The sequence below is a fragment of the Desmodus rotundus genome, chromosome 9, assembly GCF_022682495.2.
Source record: "Desmodus rotundus isolate HL8 chromosome 9, HLdesRot8A.1, whole genome shotgun sequence".
NCBI classification, from domain to species: Eukaryota; Metazoa; Chordata; class Mammalia; order Chiroptera; family Phyllostomidae; genus Desmodus; species Desmodus rotundus.
The window spans coordinates 87,860,964-87,887,058 of record NC_071395.1 but is presented as its reverse complement, the minus strand read 5'-3'; the positions used below and the strand labels follow the sequence as shown (position 1 = coordinate 87,887,058).

The 26,095-nt window shown below is 38.3% G+C and overlaps 1 protein-coding gene across 8 annotated transcripts in view; it reads left to right on the top strand.

Moving 5' to 3' along the window:
- CEP112 (centrosomal protein 112) overlaps positions 1-26,095 on the top strand; it is a 370,586-nt gene that overhangs the window by 59,717 nt on the left and 284,774 nt on the right. For all 8 annotated transcript variants that reach the window (XR_006653046.2, XM_045182487.3, XM_045182485.3 and 5 more), the window contains 7 exons: positions 990-1,089; positions 3,899-4,017; positions 8,330-8,473; positions 19,353-19,507; positions 19,824-19,953; positions 20,820-20,912; positions 22,090-22,149. Coding sequence is in view for 7 of the 8 variants with exons in the window: in XM_045182487.3 (XP_045038422.2) it covers positions 990-1,089; positions 3,899-4,017; positions 8,330-8,473; positions 19,353-19,507; positions 19,824-19,953; positions 20,820-20,912; positions 22,090-22,149 (801 nt within the window). In the remaining variant the exon portion in view is untranslated. The remainder of the gene's footprint in view (positions 1-989; positions 1,090-3,898; positions 4,018-8,329; positions 8,474-19,352; positions 19,508-19,823; positions 19,954-20,819; positions 20,913-22,089; positions 22,150-26,095) is intronic.

The following is a 26,095-nucleotide window of genomic DNA, read 5'->3' as shown; positions in this document are numbered from 1 at the left end:
AGAAAAGTGGATATTTATACTCCTGCCTCAGTTTTCCCCCCCACTTGGTTAGCACACATTTTTTCCTGATTGCTAACTTTCCTGCATTTTGGTTATTTCTGTGTTGTTTTTTGTGAGTGTATATGTTTTTAGAAGCGCAGGGGTTGTCAAAAGTGAGTTTGCAGTTGTTCAGATGGAAGAAGGCAACTTATGATTATTACAATAGATGTATTAAATCAAAAGAATGTCACTCACAACTGAAAACCTACTTTCGCTCACCCCTGTATATAACAATCATGATTAATTTTTTTATTGTTGTTCAAGTACAGTTGTCTCCATTTTCCCCCTACCACTCTCCCCCACCCCACCCACCCCCATTTCCCACCCTCAATCCTACCCCCCTTTGGCTTTGTCCATGGGTCCTTTAAATGATTAATTTTAAAACTTCTGACACTATATAAATTCATGATGTAAAATATTCATGCAATTTTGACACATTTTGAGATGATTTTTCTGATTCACAATAGCAGAGCTAGATATAAAAGAAGCTTATTACCTCTCATCTTCCCATGTATCTGAGAATTCTTGTTATTGTGCATGAAAATGATAGGACACTAGTGGGAAGATTCAGAGATATGCGCATCTGAAGATGTTCTATTCCAATGTGGTGGGGAGGTGAATTGTACTATCCCAATGTGTCAAGTTCTGATGGCTTCTCCCTGCTACTTTATGTCAGTTTTATCTCTGAGTTATATGTTAGAGAATCACCTAATTTATTATTTATAGTCTCCTTAAAGATTGATACATGGAAATTCAAAGCAGATAGCATATCTCAGTAATCATTTATTCTAACATATTTACTATTTTCTCAATGCAGAAAATATAATTTTTATATCTTTTATGGGATTAGCTGAGATAGGCTTACAAAAAATATTGAGCTCATTTAAAGAATTATGTGTCCTGTATGTCAAACAGCATAGCATACTAAAGCATTTTCAATTCATTTGCAGATTTTAGAAAGAAAGAATAGCGAAATAGAAGAATTGAAAACTTTATACAAAAAGAAACAAAATGAAATGGAGGAGACTATTACAAAACTTGAAAAGAAAGGTGATGTTGTATTATTACATAAATCTTGTAATAATATTGTCATTTTATTTTAGTGTTATATAAAGTGAAATTTTATTTCTGACCTTTCATAGTATGCGATGGCAATGTTTATGTAGGTTTCCATCAGTGGGTGTGTTTATGTGAGCTTCCACATGTATGGGGAGACACTGAGGGTGTGTGTGTGTGTGTGTGTGTGTGCGCGCAGTGGTGGTCGGTTTGGTTAAGGAACTGGAAGAGTCTGTCACTGTTAGTTTCTCTTCTTAACTCTCTGCGTCCTTATTGGGCTGCCATAGGTCAGTCATAGAATTAGAATTTACTGGTTTTCACAAAGAAATCTAGGGAAATTATTCCTTGTGGCCTAATAAAATTCATTACATTAAGAACCTACTTATGCCTGATAGTATATGCTAGTATTTTGACTGACAGAACATTTAAAAAGTATTCCCACTTATACTTTCATTACAAAATGAAAGAAAGCATGGGATCAAATGTTAAATTGACTATGATGATAGGTCAAAACATCTAAATGCAACAGGCAGCCAGGAGGGAGACTGTTGAAAACATTTTTGGAGAAAAGAACTTTACAAATTTCAGATGCTGTAGTAGAAATGCTGATACTGGTAAGTTTTGGGAAGGATGCTGTAAAACCATTCAGCTGGAGTGGATGTCCTATACATTAGAGATAGATTGAAAAAGATAAGACAAGTGATTTGACACAACTTAAGCATGACCTTGAATTTCAGATTTAGAAGTTTTAAGTTTATCCTGTAGATTCTGGGGAGGCAGAGAAGATTTTTGAGAGGTGGGTTTTAGGACCTCAAGTTTCACCCCAGAATGGTGAGTATGCCACCATGGTGAGGCTGACTCCCAGTCTGTTCCAATAGTCAGAGGTGGAATAGAGTGAGAGCGAGAGAGCATCCCACTTACTGGAAAACGGGCTCCAACCCCAGGCCTGCTCTTCAGTGTCTGCTGTATGGCATCGGGAAGTCTCTGGGCCTGGGCTTACTCATTGTCATGGTGAGGGTGGAGTAAATAATGCGTGCAGTTCCGTCCAACTCAGAGAGTTTGTGCTCCCATTTTCCTGTAATTTTGCTTGTATGATGATAAGGGCCCAGGATGTCTGAATGATGGAAGTGGGAGTACTGAGAATGGAACCCAAGAAGAGATTTTGAAGGATTTGGTGAATGATAATATAGGTGATGAGTAAGAAGGAAGGGGAGACAAGGTTTCATTTAGGGGTTTCCATGTGGAGCTTACTGGCTCTGTCTCCAGTCACCAAGCCTGAGTGTGTTTGAGAGAATGGTAATGCCCTTGAAATTTAGGGTGGCAATTACATATAGTTACCTAATGAAATAGGTATTTTTAGGTTTATTCCCAGCCTTAAATGTTGGTTAGAAATTTGTTCAGGATCTTTCTCCAAATATAAATGGCTACAAAAATTTCATAACCTATTTCTAGGTTTTTCTTTCTTACCCATATTTAAACCAGGCAACTTAAATATGTCAAAGGTTTAAATTGTGAAACAAAATGTTATATATGCTATAACATATATAAATGTTATATATATATAATAAGTATGTATATTAGGATCACTCGGACTCTTCTTTCTGCCCTTAGTTGTTATGAAGTTGAGATGTAAGAGTGAAAGACATTTCTATGTAAATGTTTATGAACTTTTTTTTATTTTTGAGGAATAGTTGACATATGTTATTGGTTTCAGATGTACAAGACAATGATCATACCCTAGACTTGTATATGTTGTGAAATGATCACCACAGTAAATCCAGTTACATCCGTCACCGCATATATTACAGAATTAAATTTTGCTATCTTAAAGTGAGTAAGAACATATTCAGTGACCTAAGAAAATACCACATTTAAGCAAACATACAGCTGAACTTATTTTACACGAACATATTAAACAAATTTTTGCTTAAATCACTGACAGTTTAAATCACTTTTAAAAGATTTTATTTAAAAGAAATATTAAAAAGTGATTTATAAGGGACATACTTTATATAATTTAAAGAATATTTTGCTTTAGTAACATAAACCTTGGCAATGACTTTAAAGCGGCTAGGAGCCACTTCAAGTGGAGTGACACGGTGGGTTCCTTTATGCAGCACCTCTTTGTGAGCATTTACCGTGCGTGGCGCTGTTAGGCTCTGCAGATGAAACGCTGAAATATCTTTCTCCTCGGGAAATAGGCAAGCAAACCATTGTAATACATAATGTAATAAGTGGTTTAATGGGGAAATGTGTGAGGTTTCTTGGGTGTACAGAGAAGTTTCTTTCTGCCCCTTCAAGATGTGGACTCTGGTTGGTGAATTTTCACAAAGAAGATGGTACGAGAATTGAGACTAGTGAGTAGGAGTTTTCAACAAGGGAGGGAAGGTCACTCATTCCAGGTAGATAAATGACCGTATTTAGGCAGTAAGGTATGAGGTTTTGGCTTTTACCTTTTAGGTGAGGGGAATTGTAGAATTTTTTAAAGTCCGGGAGTAACATTACTGGATTTGCACTGCAGAAAGGTCTTTTTAAAAGCAACAGAGGGTCCATGGAGGGGAATGATACCGAGGCCGGTGCACTGTTGAAATTGTCTAGGGAGTGAGTGATGAGGGATTCAACCGAGATGGTGGTGGTGGGAGTGGGGAAAAGAGAGGAAGGAATAAGGTATTTATAAGACAGAATTGAGAAGACTTTGTGAAAAGTAGAATTATCTTAGTGGTGCACTACATCCATGCTTCATCATCGAACTCTCACGTGGTAGCTAGAATTGGTTTAACTATGTTTTTACCATTTTTGACAGTTCAGATCCTTATACGTGATTGTCAAGTTATCAGAGAGACTAAAGAAAACCAGATTGCAGAGCTGAAAAAGATATGCGAGCAAAGCACGGAGTTTCTGAATAATGATTGGGAAAAAAAGGTAAGCTACATAAAAGAAGTTATTGAAAATATAAAGGTTGATGCTTCAAAGTAACATTTAATTATAAAAATAATGGTATGAGCGAAGAAAATAAAGCAGCTTAAAATTTTAGACTAGAAGTAGCTACTATTTATGTTTTGGCATATTTTATTCTAGAAGTCTAATGGTTTACAAAATAGTTTTCATTAGGAAAACTTACTTTTGACTAAATCTTAAATTTAATTAAAGTTCTGAATATGTTTGTCATAGTCAATGGATTTTAGGCAAAATTAGTACAGAAAGAGCAGTAGGATAATTTTTGGAAATTGAACTTTTAAAATTTTGGATTTATGCCATTGAATCATTTCTCTCCTGAAATTTCAGATAACATAGCAATTATAGTATAAACTTGTTTTTGATGTAAACAGAATCAGTAGTGGTTGTGTTATTCTTGAAAGAGCATTTCATTTAATTAAGAAAAATGTTTTCTATATAAGTTAGCAGGGCCAAGAGTCATATCTAGTCTTATTAGTCATATTGTACTTTCCCTTAGGAGCCCTTTGCTACTAGTTTCAAATATACTCCAAAGAAATTAAATGTTTTTTCTTTTGAGGTATTCTATTATATGGATCTTGAATGGACTCATACTGGTATTCTATGAATTAGTCTGGGTTCAAAAAGTTTTACTGAAAGAAACAAGTGCCTCCCCAAGCACACTTGCTGGTCTGCCATAGTGTTAAAATGGGTGGAGTTAGCTCTGCTGTAGCTTTGGTTTGTTAATTTCTCACGTTTGCTTTATATTTTCTATAAATTTGGCATATGTTTGTGCTTGCTGCAGGTACTCGTGTACACAGCAGGCCCCGTTCCCTAGTGCCTTACTTCCCAGGTTAAGTTGTCAGGTATTTGAAAAGTCTTCTGCCTTCTACTGTATAGCAGGGTGCATTTTATTCTTTCAGCTAGATTAGTAAATCTTACAGTTACACAAACATTAGTAGGTGTGAGAACATGCACACGTGGTTGGAGGTCTTTTTTGTGAAGTACAATTGCATGTCAGTCTGTGCAGAGATGAAAACCTGGGGCAAGCAGGATCAGTAGCAAAATTAATTAGCAGATAGATTTATTTTATGATTTATGCAATCATTCCTTCAAAAGTTATTACATATCTACATGGACAAGGTGATGTGATATATGTGTGTATTTATTCATTCTTTAACAGAAATTCCCATCTTCTGTCTCTCACTTTAAATCTCAGTTGCCCTCCTACCTATTTAAGATCTCTCCTGGATCTAAGTTCCAGCATTCTTCCCAAACTCTGTCTTCCTTTGTTGCTGAAATCATCTCCTCCTAGGGTTTTCCCTATTTCCCTCTCCCCTACGGTACTGCTCTCTAACCAGCTGCTCACGCCTCTTTTTGCCTCACCTCTCACATGTAATCATTTGCCAAGTTCTGTTCATTCCACTTGTTTTCAATTTTATTCACCATTGTCCCTTCCCTAATTGCTCTTCCATTGGCTGTTGCCTAGATTGGCTGTCACGGGACTGTGTACCCACCTCTTCAGTCCGTGCCCCATGACACAACCGTATCGATGGTCTTTCTAAAACACAAGTCTGGTTTGCCTGACCTCTGTGTTTAAATCACTGTGGTGCTTCCCAACTGCCCTTAGGGTTTCCAAGGCTCTACATGATTGAGACAGATGACCTTCAAGCCTCACCTTTTGTCACAATCCTACCCCCTCCTTAGATGTTTGTACCCGCTGTACAAAACCCTCCCGTTATTTCAGGGTACCATGTTCTTCCCAATCTGTGTTTAAAACAAGTTGAGTTATGATTCGGGTACCATACAATTCACCCTCTTAAAGGGTATAGTTCAGCAGTTTTCAGTATTTTTACGAAGTTGTGCCATCATCACCCCTCTGTTGCCCCCATCCCGAAGCCCTCCAGGAGCCCACCCACAGGCACCTCATTAGAACAAAAGCACTCCTACCACCTAGGAAATTCTAAGGGACCGAGGAGCTGTGTGTCAAGAACCAGGGTCAAAGACCAAATATTAGAACAAAAGATGCTCCTAGTGCTCTTATCACTTAGAAAATTCCAAGGATTTGGGGAGCACTGTACCAGAAACCCGGGGCAGAGACCAATATCTGAATCAGTGCTGTTATTTCACAGGTAGATACCTAGTGGAATTTCTGGGTTATGTGGTTTATTCTGTATTTAACATTTCAAGGAATTGCCAGACTATTTTCCAAAGTGGCTGCACCATTAACCTGTGGGCTTTTATAATACTTTTCCTTGTCTATGGACAGATTCCTAGTTCCTCTTGGGCTCCTCTCGCATGAGGCAACTACATGGTCAGATGTCCAGGCTAAAGACCAATGAGTAAGGTGCTGAGAAGGCCTTTTGTGTCCCCGTACCCCTGGAACTTCCTCGAGAATTTATAGGTCCCCTTCTTATCAGGGCCGTGATGGCATCCTGGTGGTTTAATAAACTCTAGCAAGATTTGTACTCTGGAGCAGGCCTAATGTTTGCTGCTATAACAGTTTATCACTCAGGGGAATATTCACCCATGAAAGCCTCCCAGACCATATGACCTGGACTCCGGTCCATTGCTGGATTTGGGGAAGCTCTCAGGGATGCACTGTGCCTGGTACATGGTAGAGATTCATAAAATTTGGTGGATGAATAAGTACTGTCATCTCCAGTTAGACCAGATACACCTGTTTGATCCTTAAATGAATCAGCCAACTTGTAGCATACTTGTTTTTGATAGTGTTATTTTTACCCTTGTAGTCTCAACTGTAAATGCCCTGGATTAGTGTTAAAGACTTAGAGACACCCCTCCAACTTCTACAGGCACATTCACTTTATAAAGCGATTGTGGGATACACCTGAGAAACCTCTAGGTATTAAGGGGCTACTAAGTACAGTAGATTTTTGACAGTTGGTAGGCATGTGTCCTAGGACCTTTGAGAGGCCATAAACAGGAAGAAACCACTGCAACATAAATGTAACCACAGAATTCTATTGTAAATGACTTATTTGGAGCCCTTTGTCAGAGTTACCGTGCCTATTGGTCACCAGCTATGAAGCAGCACAGAAATTTAGGTGCTGTGGGCTTGCCTACATCCTTGTGCCAACTAAGTGACTAACTTTTGAATGCTAGACATAACACCAGCTCAAACCATGTGTAGCTTTGGCAAAGATACAAATATAACATAGCAGGGATTCGGGGGACCACTTACAAATGGTCAAACTGCATGCGTTAAACGTGAGAAACCTAAGGGTCTTCTGCGTGGCTATTACTGAGCCATTCTCATTCTTCTTGTTCAGCTAGAAACTAGAAGAAAAGTTCTTGGTACTCCTACCAATAATTAGCATAATTATTGCCTGCATTCTGCCTCTGGTTTTCCATCTCTCAGGGTTTTCCCTGTTCATTCAGTATCTTCCTAGTCAAATGCGAATCTGTATGCTGGGTTCGTATCCTTGTCCTCTCTCTCCTGTTCATGAATGGGAAGTCAGATATATCTTTTAGACTATAGGCCTCCTGCCTTCCCCTCCTATGGAGTGAGCCTGGGGCTGGATGCACAGGATAGGAGCTAGACTCAGAGTCCCACTCCCATTCAGGTAAGTGAAGGAATGTGCACAAGGCTGCGCGCACAGATTTTCAGTTCCCTTTGGAAGCTGTCCTCTCAGTCTTGTTTTCTTTACCTTAGTTACATAGTTGTTTAGATATTTAGGGTATAATCTTTAGGATTATACTCTAAGACCTGTGCACATGAGGACATACAGTTTACGTTCTTAAAGAATTCTTTCTCCATTTGATTTATAATGCCATCTTTATGTCCACTTTTATATAGATTATGGAATGGATAAGAATAGTTTCCTGTTGGAAGAAGGGTGAAGGGGAAATAATTTTTAACATTACTTTTATGCAAATTTTCATGCAAGTAATATGAAAATATAGACAGATAATATTCCTAATCAATAACAATATTAGAAAGATTTCTGTGTGATTTCAGGCTAGTACTAGTATTGTTTAGCTGAGACATTGTGTTATCTCTGATTTATTTACTCTTGCTACCTGAGGTAGATAATTCCCTTTCATATTTGTTGATCCATTAAAATTGCCAATTTAGGAAAATAAAGAAAAAATAATTTCTAAATCACGCTCTTTATATGACATCTTTACTTTGAATGTTTATGAGTTTTATATCTTTTATCATTTGGGACACCATGTAAATAAATAGAGAAATACAGGAAAACATTTTTTTCTGAATTGCAAAATAGCGTATTTTATAACAGTGATGAAAGAGTCCGTTTTTTCCTTCACTGCATAGCTCCACAATGCTGTGGCCGAAATGGAGAAGGAAAAGTTTGATCTTCAAAAGCGACACACTGAGAACATTCAAGAGCTGCTGGAGGACACCAACGCGCGTCTGAGTAAAATGGAGGGGGAGTACGTGGCACAGACCCAGTCCACGGTGAGTCGTCTTCTCCTTCCTCACCGTGTGTGGAAACGGTCCTCTCACTGTCCACGTCCCCAGGCTTTGCGGATGTGTGCGGTGAGCAAGTAAGTGTGATGCAGGGATAGAAGAAGTCGCTCTGCCGCCCGACTTGATGCAGACTTCTGGGTGACAGTGGACGGTCTATGGAGTAGCCGTGGGATTTCACTCTGCAATGTTTGATCCCCCCTGTGCTTAACCCCCACTAACCTCTAGAAATCTTCCTTGTCGTCTCCTTGACTTTCAGTGTAGCAATAATTTCTTCTTTCTTTTTGTTTATCTGTTTCACTCTGTTTGCCTGAAGAGTTGAGTTTTTTTTTAAGTATTTAGTGCTAGTGTAAAGGAAATCAAATGGGGGGTAGGAGTAGTGTGACCACTTTAAGACAGATTTTCTGGGTAGACTCATCTTTACCGAGGGAGTAGACATGGTTACCACATGGGTACACCCCAGAAGTCCCCTTCCTGTGAGGACGCAGAAAGAAGTCCCCCATAGCACACGGCAGAGACACCAGGAGAGATGGATGTTCCCTGAGGAGCCCCCTCACGGAGCACCTGGTGGCAGCAGGTGGGTCTGACGGAGGGAATGTCTTCAGCCTTTTGGGAGCCCAGCTGACGTCGTAAAGCACATCGTAAAGCCTGGACAGGTAGACTTAATGGCACACGAACCAGGGCTCTTCAAGTCCAAGGCAAGTGCAGTTCATCAGTCTGGTCCCTAATAATGATACAACTTTAAGGAATGGTAGCGTCTTGTATCCTGGGCGTGAACCCAGTCCTCACTTAACACACAACCCAACCGTGCCTGGCGGGTCCAAGTATATTCTCAAGTTTTAACCTGTGGAATCTGAAGGCATATCTCAGAAAAAGTAAAAAAGTGGGGAGCAGGGTCCACAGTGATGTGTATCTCGGGTTCTACGTGGAGAACAAACCGTAGGGGCCAAGAGCGGGAGCAAGGAGACCAGTGAGGAGGCTGCTGTAGCTGCAGGGGCAGGAGGGGTGGTGGCTTGGACCTGGGTGTCCGTCTAGAGGGGAGAACTGGGGAGTGATGACACAGGTCAGCAGACGGGGAAGGCTGAATGTCAGGGTCAGTGGGGACAATATATCAAGAATTTATTTTCTGGATAATCAACATAATGATGGTATTCAAAGTCATGAACAAAATCCAAATTTATATCTGAAATACATTTTTGTCATCTCACCATCCTAAATTTTTACAAATGTGAAGTAAATATGTTAAGTAATTTTAAAGTTGAAATTTATGGAACATATTGATTGCCTAAAATGTTTACTGCATTGTTATATACTATCAATTAAATAATATCAAGAGAGCAGTATCTTTCACAGCAGGATTTTAAATTTTTATGAATTTAGGTTGTAAAGAAAAGTGATACTTTGGAGCCAAGAGGTCACTGTCAGAAAAACTTCATTCTATTTTTAATGAAGGTTGAATTTCAAAATTAGCATTCAGACCTTGTCATTAGATAATAGTAAATATAGAGAAAAAGGGACAGAGTCTGTCAGCAGGACCGAATTTAAGAATCATCAAACCTAGACAGATCTTGCTGAGCAGCTCCTGATTTAATAATTAAACAAGGGAGAGTTCAAGGCTCGGCCCAAGATGAAAGACGAGACTGTCACTGAGAATTAGTTTCCCGGGTTTGTTGTTCTCCGAGGCTTGCTTTCTTCTGCTGAGTCTCGTTTCCGTGCATTTGTTGTAAGCAGACACTGGTGTCGATTGTTAAGATTTTTGCCTTTTGATATTGGCAGGGATTCCCTTGTGTGAAACTCTTAGTTAAACATGTAAACTCTGGATTTTAAAAATAATATTGGAACTTACAAATATGAAAATTATAGCAAAATTATCAGGTACTTGGGGAGGTGAAGACTGTAAAATATAAGGCTGAGATGCAGTGAAAGTCTGTGGTGGCTTTATTGAGGTGTTTGGCTTTGTTATACTAGAATTCATGATCTTTTTCTGTATCATGGGTCACACTGGTAATTTTATGAAGTCTATTCCATCCTAATCAGAATAATTTTTATTTATTTATTTGTTTATTCGTTTGTTTATTCATTCATTCATTCATTCATTTATGAGAGAGATTGAGAGAGTGAGGAAGAGAGAGAGATATCAATTTGTCCCTGTTGTTCATGTGTTCATTGGTTGCCTCTTGTATGTGCCCTGACTGGGGATTGAACCCACAACCTTGGTGTGTGAGGATGACACTAACCAACTGAGCTAGCTGTCCAGGACCTGTGAATTTTGTCTCATGTTTTTCTCATGATTTGACTGGGGTTGTGGGTTGAGGCAGTAAGGTCACAATGGTAAAGTGCTAATGCCATCACATCATATCCAGAGTATGTACTATTAACGATTGATCACTGCTGATATGAAACTTGACCACGTGGCTGAAGTAGTATTTGTTATATTGTCCACTCTAAAGTTACTCTCTACTTTTCCGTATTGTCCTCTTTAGAAGGAAGTTACTCGGTGCAGCCCACACTTAAGGAGTAGGGAGTTCTGCTTTCCGTACTTAAGGTGTGGAATTTCTACATAAGGTATTTGGAGTTTTTCTGCATGGGAGACTTATCTCTTCTCCCCCCTTTGTTAATGTATTCAATCATTTATTGATATTGGCATGGACTCATGGATATTTTTTATTTTGTGCTCTGAGTTATAATGCAACACTACTTGATTTTGCCACTCCCAGTGTTCCAGCTTTGGCCACTAAGAACTCTTTCACTGGGCTGCCATAGCCCTTTGACGTAATGCCCCTTGACGTGGATTATGTGGAGGGTGGTATTAGAGACTGAGGTCCATGTGACAGGTGTGCTCACTACGCCGGGGTGACATATTTTATGCCTCTCCCCTGGCAAAGCAAGGGAGTATCTGTGTTATAACGTGTCTGTGCATCTCTGTACACATTTCTATATGGCACTGCCTATATCTGCAATAAATGAAACATAATTTCTTACCAACGCCTGTAACTAATCCATCACCACATGGGCTAACCTAGCCCTCTCTCTTCATATACGTGAACTCTCCGTCCAACACTGGAAACGTGGCTTCTACCACCCTCCACCCATTTACGTGATTGTTCAGCCCCATTATACGTGTACACCAGGATCAGAGTGGTGAAGCCACTCTCGCACGGGAGCCAGCTTTGTCAGCTAGAGCACAGTGCTTTTGGTCTTAGAGACGCCGCTCACTTCAAAGTTGCTTAGGTCATCACTTTCCCCATCCCTTCAATGAATTTTTTTCATGTATTTTTAATATATCTGGGTCCTCTTGTCAGTCTACACTTTTTTCCTGGAACCCCAAACTCCTAAGTGGTTTTTTTTTCATTTGCACAAAATAAGGTTCATTGTTTTATGCTTTAAAATTCTGTGGGTTTCAACAAATATATCTTGTCATACAGCCATGATTATAATACAGTACATAATATTTTCACTGTCCTAAAAATCACCAGTGCTGCACCCTATTTATCCCTCACCCCCTCTCCCTAGAATCCCTGGCAACCGCTGATCTTTTGTACTGACTGTATAGTTTTGTATTTTCAAAACGGTCATGTAGTTGGAATCATGCCGTAAATAGCCTTTTCAGACTGGCTTCTTTCATTAAGCGATTACACATTTAAGATTTCTCCATGTCTTTTGTGGCTCGATAGCACATTTCTTTTTATTGCCAAATACTATTCAGTTACATGGATGTACCATAGTTTGTTTATCCATTTACCTATTGAAGAATTATGGATAAAGCTGTTCCAAATATTCACTTGCTAGTTTTTGCATGGACATAGTTTTCAAATACATTATGACTCAGAAATTTCAGTACAGGAAGTACAAGTGTTACAGAACAGACCCAGGGGGAGGTGAATGATATACTATTACCAAAAGGACTCCCCTTTCTTTCTGGGTGTCGCCCCCACCTACTAGGTTCACCTTTCCTGCCACCAGAGGAAAGACGTCTTTCAATGCCAGAGATTGGTGAAAAGGAAAGGAATTATTTATTTAAAAGTTATACAGACTTAGAGTAATGACTTAATGTCTTCATTAAAATACTAAAGTCCTCTAGAATACCCACAGATGCACACAGTCCTTCCTTCTCCCTCTGCCCAGTCTGGGGTACCGTATCTCAGGAAAAGAAGTAGAAGTCTGTGATTCAGGCTCCCTGCACCACCAGCTGTGTCGCTGCCTCGATCTCCAGTTAATCCAGAGCCATGTTGGCACCTTCTCGTGGCCCACCAGCAAGAGTCCTTTCTCCCCTTTTCTTCCAGGCAAAGTCTCTCTTGCTTCCTAAGCCACGTGGCAAAAGGGAGCACCCCAAAGCCACGTGGTCCCAACCTCTGCCAAAACTGCATGATCCCCTGAAAAGACGAGTGGTCCCAAAATGAGACGCCAAGTGGCTGCCGTGCCTGGGTTTAAATCCCAGCGCCCATCTTCCTCTGCAGCCCCATCTCTGGCTCCTCTTACAATCAGTTACACCTGCCAGTGTTCCTGTATTCTTCCAACTTTACTGGGCTGCCATAGTAAGTCTGGGCAGGTGTGGCCCCATGGCATGGAGCCAATCATCTGCAAGCTCTCACGCAGGCACTGTAACCAGGGGGAGTTGCCTCCCAGTCACCTTTTGGGTGGAAGTCACTTCCATCCCCCTGGCTCAAAGCATGGCCACAGCTATTTAACATATCTATGAAACCAGTCAAAGGTTATAGATATGTTAAATGACCATGTCAGGGGTTAGCTGCAAAGCTGTTACTATACAAAACAGCTCTGAATGGCTCCATGTGTCCCATCCCCCAGCTCAGACTTGTGGGGGTGAAGACATCCTATATATTTTTTTTCTCATATTTTCTGGACACCTTGAGTTCTGAACCCCATTACAAATCCCTATTTGGGGCCCCCCTCTTGGCTGCATCCTGTTATGCAAGCAAAGAAATAAGTGCCTGTATGTACCATGAAACACGTATGAAAGTGTTCATAGCAACATTATTTTTAACAGCTAAACACTGAAACAATCCATCGATAAAATGTATGTTATTTTAGGTTATTTGCATAATGGAATACTGTCTGTAGCTTTGAAAAAGTGTAAACTGCTACATGCCATGATGTGGATGAATTTCACAGACATGTAATATGCATGATGAAACCTGACCCAAAAGATACATACTCTGTGATTTCATTTATAGAAAGTTCAACAAAAGGCAAAGTTAATTTTCTGTGACAGCAGTCAGAATAGTGGTTACCTTTGTGCAGAAGATGACCAATAAGGCTTCAGAATAGCTGATGATGTTTACGTCTTACAGTGACTCATAGGTGTTTTAAATCTGTAGAAAATATCAAAATATATAGTGAAGATTTGTGCATCTTTTTGTGTATATGTCATATTTCAAGAAGAAGTTTATGAGATCAGATAAAATGTGGTGTTCTTTTTGCCACAGGAGTTGAGCTTCGGCTTCTAAATAGTTGCTGAGTACAACCCTTTCTAATTTTGGACTCCTGGGATTTCAAACAAAGTTTGTGTGTAAAACTCCTACATTTCTTATTCTATACATTGGTTGTATAATTGAAGGCCCATCAGCTATTTTACAATTTCCTAATGCTTGTTGGTAATACTCTTGGTAAGAAAATCGTATTTCTTACTAAAATAATACCCTTTTCTAAACTTTCTGTTAATTCTCAATATGCCAATTCTTTTGGCATACTAGGTTTTGACATAGAAGATTTATAATTTTTGCCACTTCTCATATCCTTCATTTAGTATTTTACTTAATTATATTGTTTACATCTTTAAAGATTTTTCTTAGATCTGTTCTCTTCCCCTTCTGTTCCCATGGCTACCACTTGAGTCCAGGCCATTGTTGCCTCATTCCGGGACTCTTCCTGTAACGTGCCAGGAGCTCTCCCTGTCTCCTCTTGTTCCATATCTCACAAATGCTATTTGTCCCATTTTCCCATGACCAAGAACTTGAATTACTAACCCAATGCCAATTATAACTACTGCTTACAAGCCATGTCCACTCAAGAACTCCAACCTAGTCTTCCGAGTGCTGCCTTTGAATTCACAGTGTGGGAACGAAGTCCCCGCACCCGAGGTAATCTGCCTGCCATTGGCTGGACAGTTTCTGTTCCTTCTCCAACCCCGTTGTTACTCCCCCTGAGCTCCCCTTCCACACTGCCTGCTGCTGCCTGAGCACATGGCTCTGCGTCAGCATCTTTTTTTCTGAATAACTTTTTAACCCGTTTCGAGGCCTCCACTATTTTATGTCTCCTCAGTTCTTTGTATTCAGCTTAACAAAGATTATTTTGGCCAAATGTTATTGTCCTTCATAGTAGGCTTTCCCTTGATATTATGTTTAAAAACTTTTTAAAAATTTCCTTTGTGCCTACTTTATCTTGTATAAGACACAATGAGAGTTAAGAAAATGCTTTAAAAATAAAGAATAAAAATAAAATAACAATAAATAAAAATACGTAATAAAGTGAATAACTATCATCATTGATTTTCTTCTTGAATCAGAAAGTTGTATCAGTGTAAAATTATTTATTCACTAAATATAGATCTTAATGCTGAGGCCTATTGATGTGATTGATTACATTGATTGAATTTCAATTGTTAACCCAGCTTGAATAACTGGGGGAGCTATTCTTTTTATTTCTATTACTGATGATTTAATCGGGAGTGCACTCTTCATACTTGTTTAGTGCTAGAGTAAGAATTGTATTGTAAAAAAAAAAGCCTAATCTTTTTGAATTAGAAATATCATCCCATGATAACATCTGGGATGAACAGTTTAATTCATTCAAATCAGAGAAAGTTGAATGAGATTATTTAATCATTAGCCACTATTATAGTGCTAATATGGCCCTGTCTGGTGTGGCTCAGTGGACTGAGCGCCAGCCTGTGAACCAAAGTGTCACTGGTTCGATTCCCAGTCAGGGCACATGCCTGGGTTGTGGGCCAGGTCCCCAGTAGGGGGCACGTGAGAGGCAACCAACACTAATGTTTCTCTGTCTCTCTTTCTTCCTCCCTTACCCTCTGTCTAAAAATAACAAATCTTAAAAAAAAAATCTCTCTCTGGTGCTGATATGGACATAAGAAACAAAACAGGGAAAAGGTTACGGTGATTCCATGCAGTTTGAAATGCAGGAGACAGAGGTAATCATATAATCCCCCAGTCACATTGCCACTAGCAGAGACAGAGACAGACAAGTGGGAATGAAAGAGGGAGGGAGAGGTCGAGGTTTCATTTGTAGAGCATTCAAGTTTTATATTTTAAAACATTTCTTAAAGATTATTTTTATCATATTTTAAAACTGATGACTTTTTAAAATTTAATTTAATTATGGTAAATATTTAAGACATCATTGAGTGATGAGCCATCTCTGTTTTAATAGGATATTTAGGGGACATTTTGTGACAATAAGTTATTTCTATAGCTCTAGTCCCTTATAATACATTTGTATGTATTGATTTTAATCTGTCATGTGTAAGTGATGTTTTTTAGGACATGAAAATTTTCTTCACTTGCCTTCTGTTTTTCCTGCCTTTCGTCTCATTTCCTTACGACATACAAGGGGGGACGAAAGTTGGTTTACAGTGCGTACTCACGACATGTAACCCTACTTTTGCCCCACCCTGTGTTTGTATAGCTTCTGTGCTAACGCATTTTTTCAAACTGTGACTCATCTTTCAATGTACCCATTATTCCCCTGGCCAGTTATTTAACGCTAGTTTCTGGGTGTATAGGGCTAGGCCTTGTTCCACAGTAGCATGGATTTGTTACTCTGCAGTGGTGTATGTGGGTAAATTCTCTTAGCATTTTAGTACTCTGTAGCCACCGTTAGGCTTCCCATAATGCCATTTCTTCTCCTTGATTGATTTCAGCCATAGATTGCTTCCTGCAAGTATGGTTTGGGTGATTTTTAAACATTTATCCCAGTCTTTTATCTCATTCTTTTTCATGCTGGATTGGGTTTAGAGATACTGTAGTCACAATATATTATTGTTGAACCAAGAAAGAAATTATTTGTTGAAACTTAGTTTGGATAACTTTGTTTTGATGCTGTTGTCTGTGATCTCCAGCCCTGGGTCATCCTCCTCTCTCAGGGTGTTCCTGCATTTCTATTTGATCATCATTTAATCTTGCAGGTCTTTCTTATATACCTTGAGCCAGGATAACAAATTCCTCATAAGTTTTATAATTTCAATATTGGGCAATCAGCATGTCTATTTCTAATTTTGGATTTTCCCCCCCTCTTGATTCTGTTTCTTGGTTTACCTGGTATTTTCTGATTGAATGTCAGACATTGCACATAAATGTCCTGCACGATGTTAGCTTCCTCCACAGAGGCTCCGCCCTGACTTCTGAGAGGCAGCTGGTGTGGAGACAGCTCACCTCGGTTCATTCAGGGACTGAGCCGACTCAAGGCTGGGTGCGGTGTTTGGTCCACCTCTGATTCACTTCCACTCCCAGTAGTGGCCCTCAGCACATGGCCCAGCTGAAAGTCTGTGATGTTGCAAGAGGCCTTCCCCTTCTAAAATACACGTTTTACTCCTAAGTACAGTGGTACTGCTGGAAACCCCGGTCTGCTTCTCAGAGTATTTTCCCTTGGTTTCGTAGTCTCCTGTCCTGTGAATGTCAAGAATTGGGCAAATCCCTTGAGGAGAAAAGGGCTTGTGTAAAGCTCACTTCTTTATGCATCTCTTCTTCCCTCAGAGGTCTTGTTCCTCAAGTTGTAGCTGCCTGGCCACCCTTTGCTCTAGTTTTCTTGCCCCATCCTCCTCCATCCAGATTAGAAAATGCCTTGACTCATCTCTGAGGTTGCTTCCTCCAGCCCTCTTAAGTCCTACCTGGCTTGGAAGTTGGCCAGTATCTTCAAATTGACTTTTTTTGTATCTTTTTGGTTTTTCAGTTCTCAGTGGGAGTGCGATATGTTGCAAGGTACTGCTTCATAGTGGGAAATGCCAGTTTCTCTCCTAGAGTTTATTAAGGTGGAGTTTCATTTCTGTTTTAATACCTCTTGGGTTTTTTTGTTTTTGTTAGTTTCCAAGAGAAGAAGAAATCATCTTCAGTCCACCACTTCCAGCTGGAAGGCAAAGGATATAGTCTTTTTCCTTGTTTCTTCTAGTCAGTTAATATTTAGGAACCTTGGAGAGTTTAGCACGTGTATGGGAAAATACTCTCTTTTGAAAGGAGTCCCTAAAGCAGGAGGATCATTAATACAGACACAGAATGAATGGGTTGTATGGACAGGAAATCTGAGCATCAGACATGTGTGAGGCTCTGAGCTGGGAATTGCATGTATTTTAAAAAGTTAACCTATGTATCATTTTTTGTTAGATATAATTATTTCCATTTCTTATATTTGGAAGCTGTTACATCGACATTTAAATTGAAGAAAGGATGGTATGAAGTTGGGGTTGTAATATTATGTAATGCTTAAACTTTAAATGTTTATCTTCGAGTATGAGAATATACTAATTGATTGGAACATCATCCTAAACATTTCTAATTACTCACATTTACTGGAAGTGTAATTGTTAAAATAAAAATTAGTTGATCGTTTCATAATGTATATAAACATCAAATTACAATGATGTATACCTGAACTAAATAGGATAGTGTATGCCAATTATACTTCAATGAAAAAAATCAGTTGTCCTTTTAGCTAATGCTTGCTTACCCTAATTTTAGATGGAGTACATAGTTATAAACACCTTTATTTAGTTCTATAAAGATGAAAAATTCAAAATAACAAATATCAAATAATAATGAAATGATTTGATTATCTGATAATTTTGAAGACTGGAAAAATGAAGTGCTTTTGATAAAATGGTGAGTGAAAAATTAAACAAATAAAAATTTTGTTCACTGCTCTGACTGGTGTGGTTCAGTGGGTTTGCCATCATCCCGCAAACTGAAAGGTCACCAGTTTGATTCCCAGCCAGGGCACATACCTGGGTTGTGGGCCAGGTCCCCAGGTTGGGGTGTGCGAGAGGCAACTAATGGATCTTTCTCTCGTACATGGATGTTTCTCTCTGTCTCTCTCTCCCTCCATTCCTCTCTCTCTAAAAGTAATGAATGTTTTTAAAAATGAAAATTTTGTTCATTAACACTGGAACTGTCTAATAAAATATTCCTATACAGTTATGTGATAATATGTGTATCACATATGTCATAACCCCTGTATTAAAATATTTGGGTTATAAATTTCCTTTTTAAAATATTTTTATATTGCTTTACAATTTTAAAAAACTTCTTAAACTTCAAGTGAAGAGCCAAACACTGCTCAGTGCTCACCTAACAATATAAATTTCTTAAGTTGCGTAAAGAAAATGTAACCTTCCTGAGGATAGGGACATCACTAAATATTCACTGAATGAATGAATGAAGGAATGAATGGCTCAAAGCATATAAACATGATGATCTTTCTCTTTTTTTAAAGATTTTATTTATTTAATTTTAGGGGGGGAAAGGAATGAGAAAAAGAGGGAGAGAAACATTGATGTGAGAGGCAACTGGTTGCCTCTCACACACCCCCTACTGGGGACCTGGCCTGCAATCCAGGCAGGTACTCTGACTGGGAATCGAACCAGGGACCTTTTGGTTCACAGTCCAGCACTCAATTCACTGAGCCACACCAGCCAGGGCAATGATCTTTCTTGTATGTTAGAAAGCATTTTTTTAAAGTCTTGGTTAATTTAGAGGTTGGTTTAATTTTTATTAGTATGGCTTATGGTACATTTGTTTTCTGTATTATCTCTAATAGGGTATATATTTCCTTCAGGCTACTTAATGATACTGCAGTGTTACAAAGTCAGTCAGAGGCTTTTTTTTTTTTTAACAATGATCTATTCTTTTAGAACCAGGTGGTCAAAGAACTGGAGTCCCGTGTCCAGCAGCTGACTGGAGAAGCAGAGAACAGTAATTTACAGAAGCAGAAATTAATTCAAGAAAAAATGGAACTTGAGAGATGTTACCAGATAACATGTAGTGAATTACAAGAAGTAAAGGCAAGGTATTGTCTGAAGTCCGATATCTCTCAGGCGTGGCTATAAAGCCCTGATATTAACCCTGTAAAGTATCTGCCACAGTTAATCACACCTTGTACATGAACCTTCGGCAGTTTCCAACCTAAGTATTGCCATTTGTTTGTTTCTTAAGTTCCGTTTAACATAACAAGCATAATGCTTTCTTAAAAGTTGGTAAAAATGTAGATAATTATTTGATTTATTGAAAGACGGTGCATTTGGATTTGGCTGACTAAAGAATTCCATTCTAGGAATTTATTTTCAATATATTGGAACTGTATTTTATTCTCTTACTGCTTTTAGGCGCAATGCACTGCATAAAGAGAAAGATCATCTTATAAATGATTATGAGCAAAACATGAAACTATTGCAAACCAAATATGATGCTGATATGAACCTTCTGAAAAAGGAGCATGCACTTTCAGCTTCTAAGGTATTATATATATGCTGGTATATATACAAATAAAGTAATTTAATATATATATGTACACACACACACACACATACTCAACTTATAGACATAGGTAGCCATATAGAAGCTATTTGTCCTTGGAAATTAGTCTCTCCTTGGTTTTATTCTTGAAATAACTGAAACGATGTTTATTGACATTTAAAATACTTAAAATGTTGAGTGTCTAATCCATAGCATGACATAAGTATTTAATAAACTGAATTCTGCTGTAATACGTTAACCCTTGTACCAAAGTTTTTAAAAAAGGAAACATAACATTCTGAGAAGAGATGCTCAGTTGTGCTCGTCGTACATTTTTAAAGGTTACTGTATACATTATTATTATTATTATTATTATTATTATTTGAAGTCTTGGTCACGCTTTAGTTTTTCTGTCATTATATGCACATGTGAGCCCACGGACACCCCACGGCACTCGCACACTTTGTGCCTAAGAATTGTACTTTCTGCAAAGAGAGCCCATGGCTACAATTCTAAGGTAGTCAGTTGTGTGGTATTTCAAGAATTAAATGTTCCAGTGGATTTGGTTTTAAAATTAAAATTTGACAAGTTTTCTGTAAAACTTTTATTGCTGTAAAACCAATTATTTCTGCGTTACTATTATATTTACATAACTTTAAATACTAAGCAGAATTTAATATATATTTTTACTTTAAAAGATGAAATCTTTACTTTTTTAGTAAACATTTTTCATTCAGATTTACAGATCGTTTTAATATTCATTGAGTCTCCAGAGAAGAAGAGATAAATTTATTCAACCAGAAATTGTAAAGTGGTACAAAAATCAATATTTTGTTTTTTTATTGTTATTCTTAAATTCCTTATAGGCATCTGGTATGATTAAAGAATTAGAACAGAACATCTGTCAATTAAAACAGCAGTTACAGGAATCAGAACTTCAAAGAAAGCAACAAATAAAGGTGAGTCTTATATTTTTTTCTCAGAATAACGATGGCTAAAACTCACCTTTCCTTTTTTTGATTTATATGTACAAATGAGTCAAAAAAACCTCCTTAAAAATGTAAGTAACCATTTCTGATTTTTTTATTGCATTGTATCACTTTTCATTTTATTTTCTTATTTCTTTTAATAAAAGTAGATACTAATTGGAGATGAAAAGTAATTTTAATTTGAATAATTATTATTTTGATATTAATTTTAAAAATAAATTTTATTTAAATATTTTATTTATTTATTTATTTTTGTCATATAATTGATATACAATATCCTATTAGTTCCAGATAGACATCATAGTGATTTGATATTCATATATATTAGGAAATGATCCCCACGATTAAGTCTAGTTACCGTGTGTCACCAAGCAAAGTTACTGCGCTATTACTGACTATATTCCCCCTGTGCTGTATATGACATCCGTACTACTTATTTGTTCCACAACTGGAAGTTTGTTGTATGTCTTAATCCCCTTCCCTTCATCTCTTTCTCCCACCACCCACCCCTGTTCCCCTTTGGTAACCACTGGTTTGTTTCCTGTACCTATGAGTCTGTTTTTTGTTTTGTTTTATTCATTTGTTTTGTTTTGTTTTTTGTATCCCACATATAAGTGAGATCATATGGTATTTGTCTTACTCTGACTTATTTCACTTAGCATAATACCCTCAGGTTCTAAGAATAATTTTCTCCCTTTGAGTTATTATCTGCCAATCTTCATAATTTCACTCTCCCTCCCTCTCTCACTCTTTCATACCTTCTAGATCTTTCCTTTTCCCTTATGGTCAGAAAATACCAGGGACTGGTATATGATATAACTTTGAATTTATTGTTGCCATATTGATTCAGTTAGTCATTTTAACTAATCTCCTAATCCTAAGGGTCAGAAAGTTTCTTTTTCACTGTAAAGTATGTACTTTTAAGAGTAATAATATCTTCAAATAACTAAGGCTTTATTACCTCTAACATAAAGCTAACCATGCTTCTATTTGTATTTTAGAAAATTGGACAGATAGGGTGCTTTTCCTAATATGCAAAACTCAGTGTTTGTCATTAAGTAGATTCATTAATTTCATTAGATTATTAATTTTGTTAACTCTAGTAGCAGTATTAAGTATAATAAAAATAAATATTTATCATTCACAGGATCAAGAAAATAAATTTCAAATGGAGAAAAGTAATTTAAAACGCACCTATGAAAAAAAGGTAATATATTTGTGGGAAGCTACATTTGAAACAGCAAATGATGCAATTAAGAATGAGGGTTGATTTTTTTCTTTTATAAAGATATGCATACTAGTCCTTAAAGAATAATTTGTTTCTAAGCTTATTTCAGCTAGCCAGGCAGTAATCAAATTATGGCCTTTCTTATTTTGTATATTTATAAGCAGCTTTGGTTCTTGATGCGGACCCTGACCAGTGGTGTCCGCGGTGTTGTGGATGCCGTGCCAAATTGACAGGGACTGCGGAAGTCCTGTGGAGAAAAAGGGACGGCATGGCCACTCTCTGAGTGAGGGAGCACCCAGACCCATGCCTGGACAGGCTTTTATTGCTTTCCTGGGAGCATTTCCTCAAGGAAGGTCTTCATTCATCATTGTCAGGCAGTCATGATCAAACAATAGATAATATTCAAAGAACTATGAGGGCTTATTCATTTGTCAGTTAGCTAAAGGGCCTTAAAACTTTGGGAAACCAACTCATTTCATGCTTGGACCCTTATCAGAAAATTGAGGGCATTCTTAGCAAAGCAGGTTTCACAGGGTTTTATGCATTCCTTCTTAGGCCTGATCGCCCCAGGGAATCGCCTGTTCCTGCCCAGGGCTGCACCACATTGTTTCAGGCTTAAGTCAGGCAGGGGAAGTAAGGCATCCAAGAGACTAGGAGACTTCTTGCAGACAGAATGAGGACTCAGGCTATGTCAAAGCCAAGGGGCGAGGGTCCATCACCCCCTTTTTCTATAGCCCCCAAGTCCTTCCCTGAGGGCTCCTTCGTGACCGTGCCTGTCTTAGGTCATCCCTCCCTTAAGGAATCTTACCCATCATTGGCTAACTGGTCATCTGCCTGGGGCCAAGCAGGGTGAAGTAAAAGGGGGCAGAGGTGGTGTCTCTGCCGGGAAGATAAGCTTTGTCTCCTTAATGGCTTATGGTCCCAAGGTCTCTTTACTCAGCCTTAGCCATGGGGGTTACAGCTTCTGAAACCAGGCAGGGCAGTTCCCAAAAGGTTCTAGTATTAGTTATATCAACATTAAAACACCACTTGTATGTTATATTTAATGAGCAAAGAGGATATATATTAACCTCTCATAATTACACTATAAAATTATATTTTCTTTCTATTATTTAAAAAATATACAATTGATGAGTTATTTTGTAATATGTTATATCATATGCATACTAAGAACTCTAGATGTTTAACCAAAGAATATAAAACAAATGAGTTGCCTACTAAAAATTGATTAATAATTGTTTCTTATCATTTAGAATAGTGGATATTTCTATAGAAATAAGCTGGTATCCCTGTTATCAGTGATAACTGGTAGTTCATTGACACACTATTAACACCTGTTCCAACAAAGTGCAGAATTCTAGTTTGTGATTTTTAAACTTCAATTTTGAATTTCTTGTTTGCTGTATAACATAGAAAGTCGTTGAATAGCAAAGATTTTTGCTGCTTTTGTAATTATTTACTATTCTAACATTTACCAAATTAATCCATTTGTAAAATACACACATAATAGAAAATGAAAAAGGGTTAACCCTTCAACTAATTAAAAATACATACAAATTAAAATTAAACAGCTTTTATAGCATAAAATTCTTTTAAAAAGTGCAATATCACCTCCTATCTATCCATATAGTCACTCAGCAGATTCATTAAATGCTTTCATTGGGCAAGTATCATACCAGGCCCTGGGTTTGGGCAGAGAGGTAGAGGATGAATTAGACACAGAATGGGAACTTAATGTCCAGGAAGAAGAATGTTTCTGTCATTTGGAAAAGTGGGTATTTCTATGGACATGTATTGATCTGAATATGTGCTCTTCAAAGTTATAATAAATTGTCTTATTGCTGAAGGGTTTCTTTGTACCACAGTTTGAATACAGCTCAATGCAAGATCTTAAATATACTTTATGTCTACAAAATGGTATCTGGAGAGGAAAATATTACTTTCACTAAAATACAGAATTTTTTAGTTTCTACTGTTGAGCCACACAGCTTCATAAATATTTTACTTAAACAAAAGAAGACCATATATTATGTTAAGCCTCGCTCCCCACTCTACAAGGCAGCCACATCCTTTGGGTGTACTTTTCAATCCATTGTTCATTCTCTGGGCAGATATCTGGCTTCCCATCCATGCAGGAACACCTTGCAGGCCTCCTGTTCCTGGCCTTGCACTCTGAGGTCAGCCGTCTTCCTGAGAGATATGGTATCTGTATACCTGGGAGACAGAGAGAGGGCTAGGAGCCAGGAGAAAGGCATGCAGTAATTTTAAAAGAATGTATTCCTGTCCCAAATCTCTAAGTTCCACTGAGGGCTGTTAGACATAGAGATAGAGCTGGGAAGAGTCTTTCTCCTTCCACCACCTTTGCGCGGGATTTCTCTCACTCACTGGGTGACCAAAGGCTACCGGATCAGCTCCTCTGCCTGATGGGCACGAACAAGGAACAGGATGTAAGAGCTCGAGTCATCCTTACCCAGTAACCCTTCCCACCACTATCTCCCCTCAGGGCGCGGACCTCACTCCCTCCGTGAGGTGTCAGTTGGCCTGACTTTTTAATAATGGCACCAGCTAAAGTGTGTTAATTGTTTTTCATGTAAATAAAGACATGTTTAAAGTAATAGCAGCCTCTACAAGAAGAAGAAGCTTATTCGTTCATATTGCTTATGTTCCCACATTACTTACATTGGAAGAGAAAATGTTGCTCAGCATGTCACTTTTTGTTCTACAATTAATTCCATAATCTCCCCTTTTTAAATTGTTCTTCTTTCTTATTGAACCTGCTGTGATCTCAGTCCTTGAAGGTTTGATGTCTTGCACCCCCCTCAGGGAATACCCCTTTTGACTACTCAGAGAGCTGACATAAATCTTCCACAGCCCTGGACGTGTAACTGGGGAGCGAGATGGGGTGTGTAGGGCTTTTGTTTGTGAGACAGCATTACAGGTGTGGCAGGTGTGCACGGCCGATAACTCTGGGTATACAACTTAGCCCTGACTGTCTGTTCAGGGGGAGGAAATGCCATTTGAATGACATGACTTCCTCGTGCCAGTAAGAAAGCAGCATGAGAGAGCCCAGCTTGTCTTTGAGGTAAGAGAGACAGCCTCAGATGCTGTCCCTAATTTCAGCACACACACATTACCTAATGGTCTTTATTGATCTCCAGTGGCTATTGCCTGCTCTTCAGATCTTTGAACATCAAACAAATAATAGGTAGTAAACCTAAATGTCATTGTTTGATGAAGTGTCCTAATCTGTTAAATCAGGAAATGGTTAGGCTAAATGATTTTACTAGCAAGGAAACACCTGCCTCCTACAAATAACCCACTGCTTGTTTTCCAAACAGGCACCAGAGAGTAAAAGATGGTGGCGTTTAACTAAAGTTCATGAGACAGATGTTAAGCACGTATATTCAAGAACACGCTGAATTGAATTATCTACGGAGAATAATTCTGATGTATTACTGTAAATAATGACATATAAAGTCTGATGGAGTTCAAAATGACTACAAATAGTTAGGCCAGTGTCTAGCATTCATATATAATTCCTTTAATTAGATTAAAAATCATTTTAAATTTCCACAGCCTTACATAGAATACAGAGCTGGGCAAAAGTAGGTTTACAGTTATAAGTATGCAAAACATAGTTTATCCTTGTATTATTATTTATTACTTACTGTAATTTATCTAAGTTCTTTATTATTTTCCCTGTGAAAAACTGTTAACCTACTTTTCCCTACTTCTGTATTTTGTGAAGTATTTTCCAAGTGCTACCGGTATGATTTTTTTGGGGTGCCTGAGTAAAGTCTTTAAGAATGCATTTGTGCGTGAGATGACTTACAGAAGGCCTACAGCCCACCGCCATATTCTTCAGATGGGGACGTGGGGGTCGGAGCGGCGACGAGGCACAGTGGAGTTAGCCAGCTAGTGGACG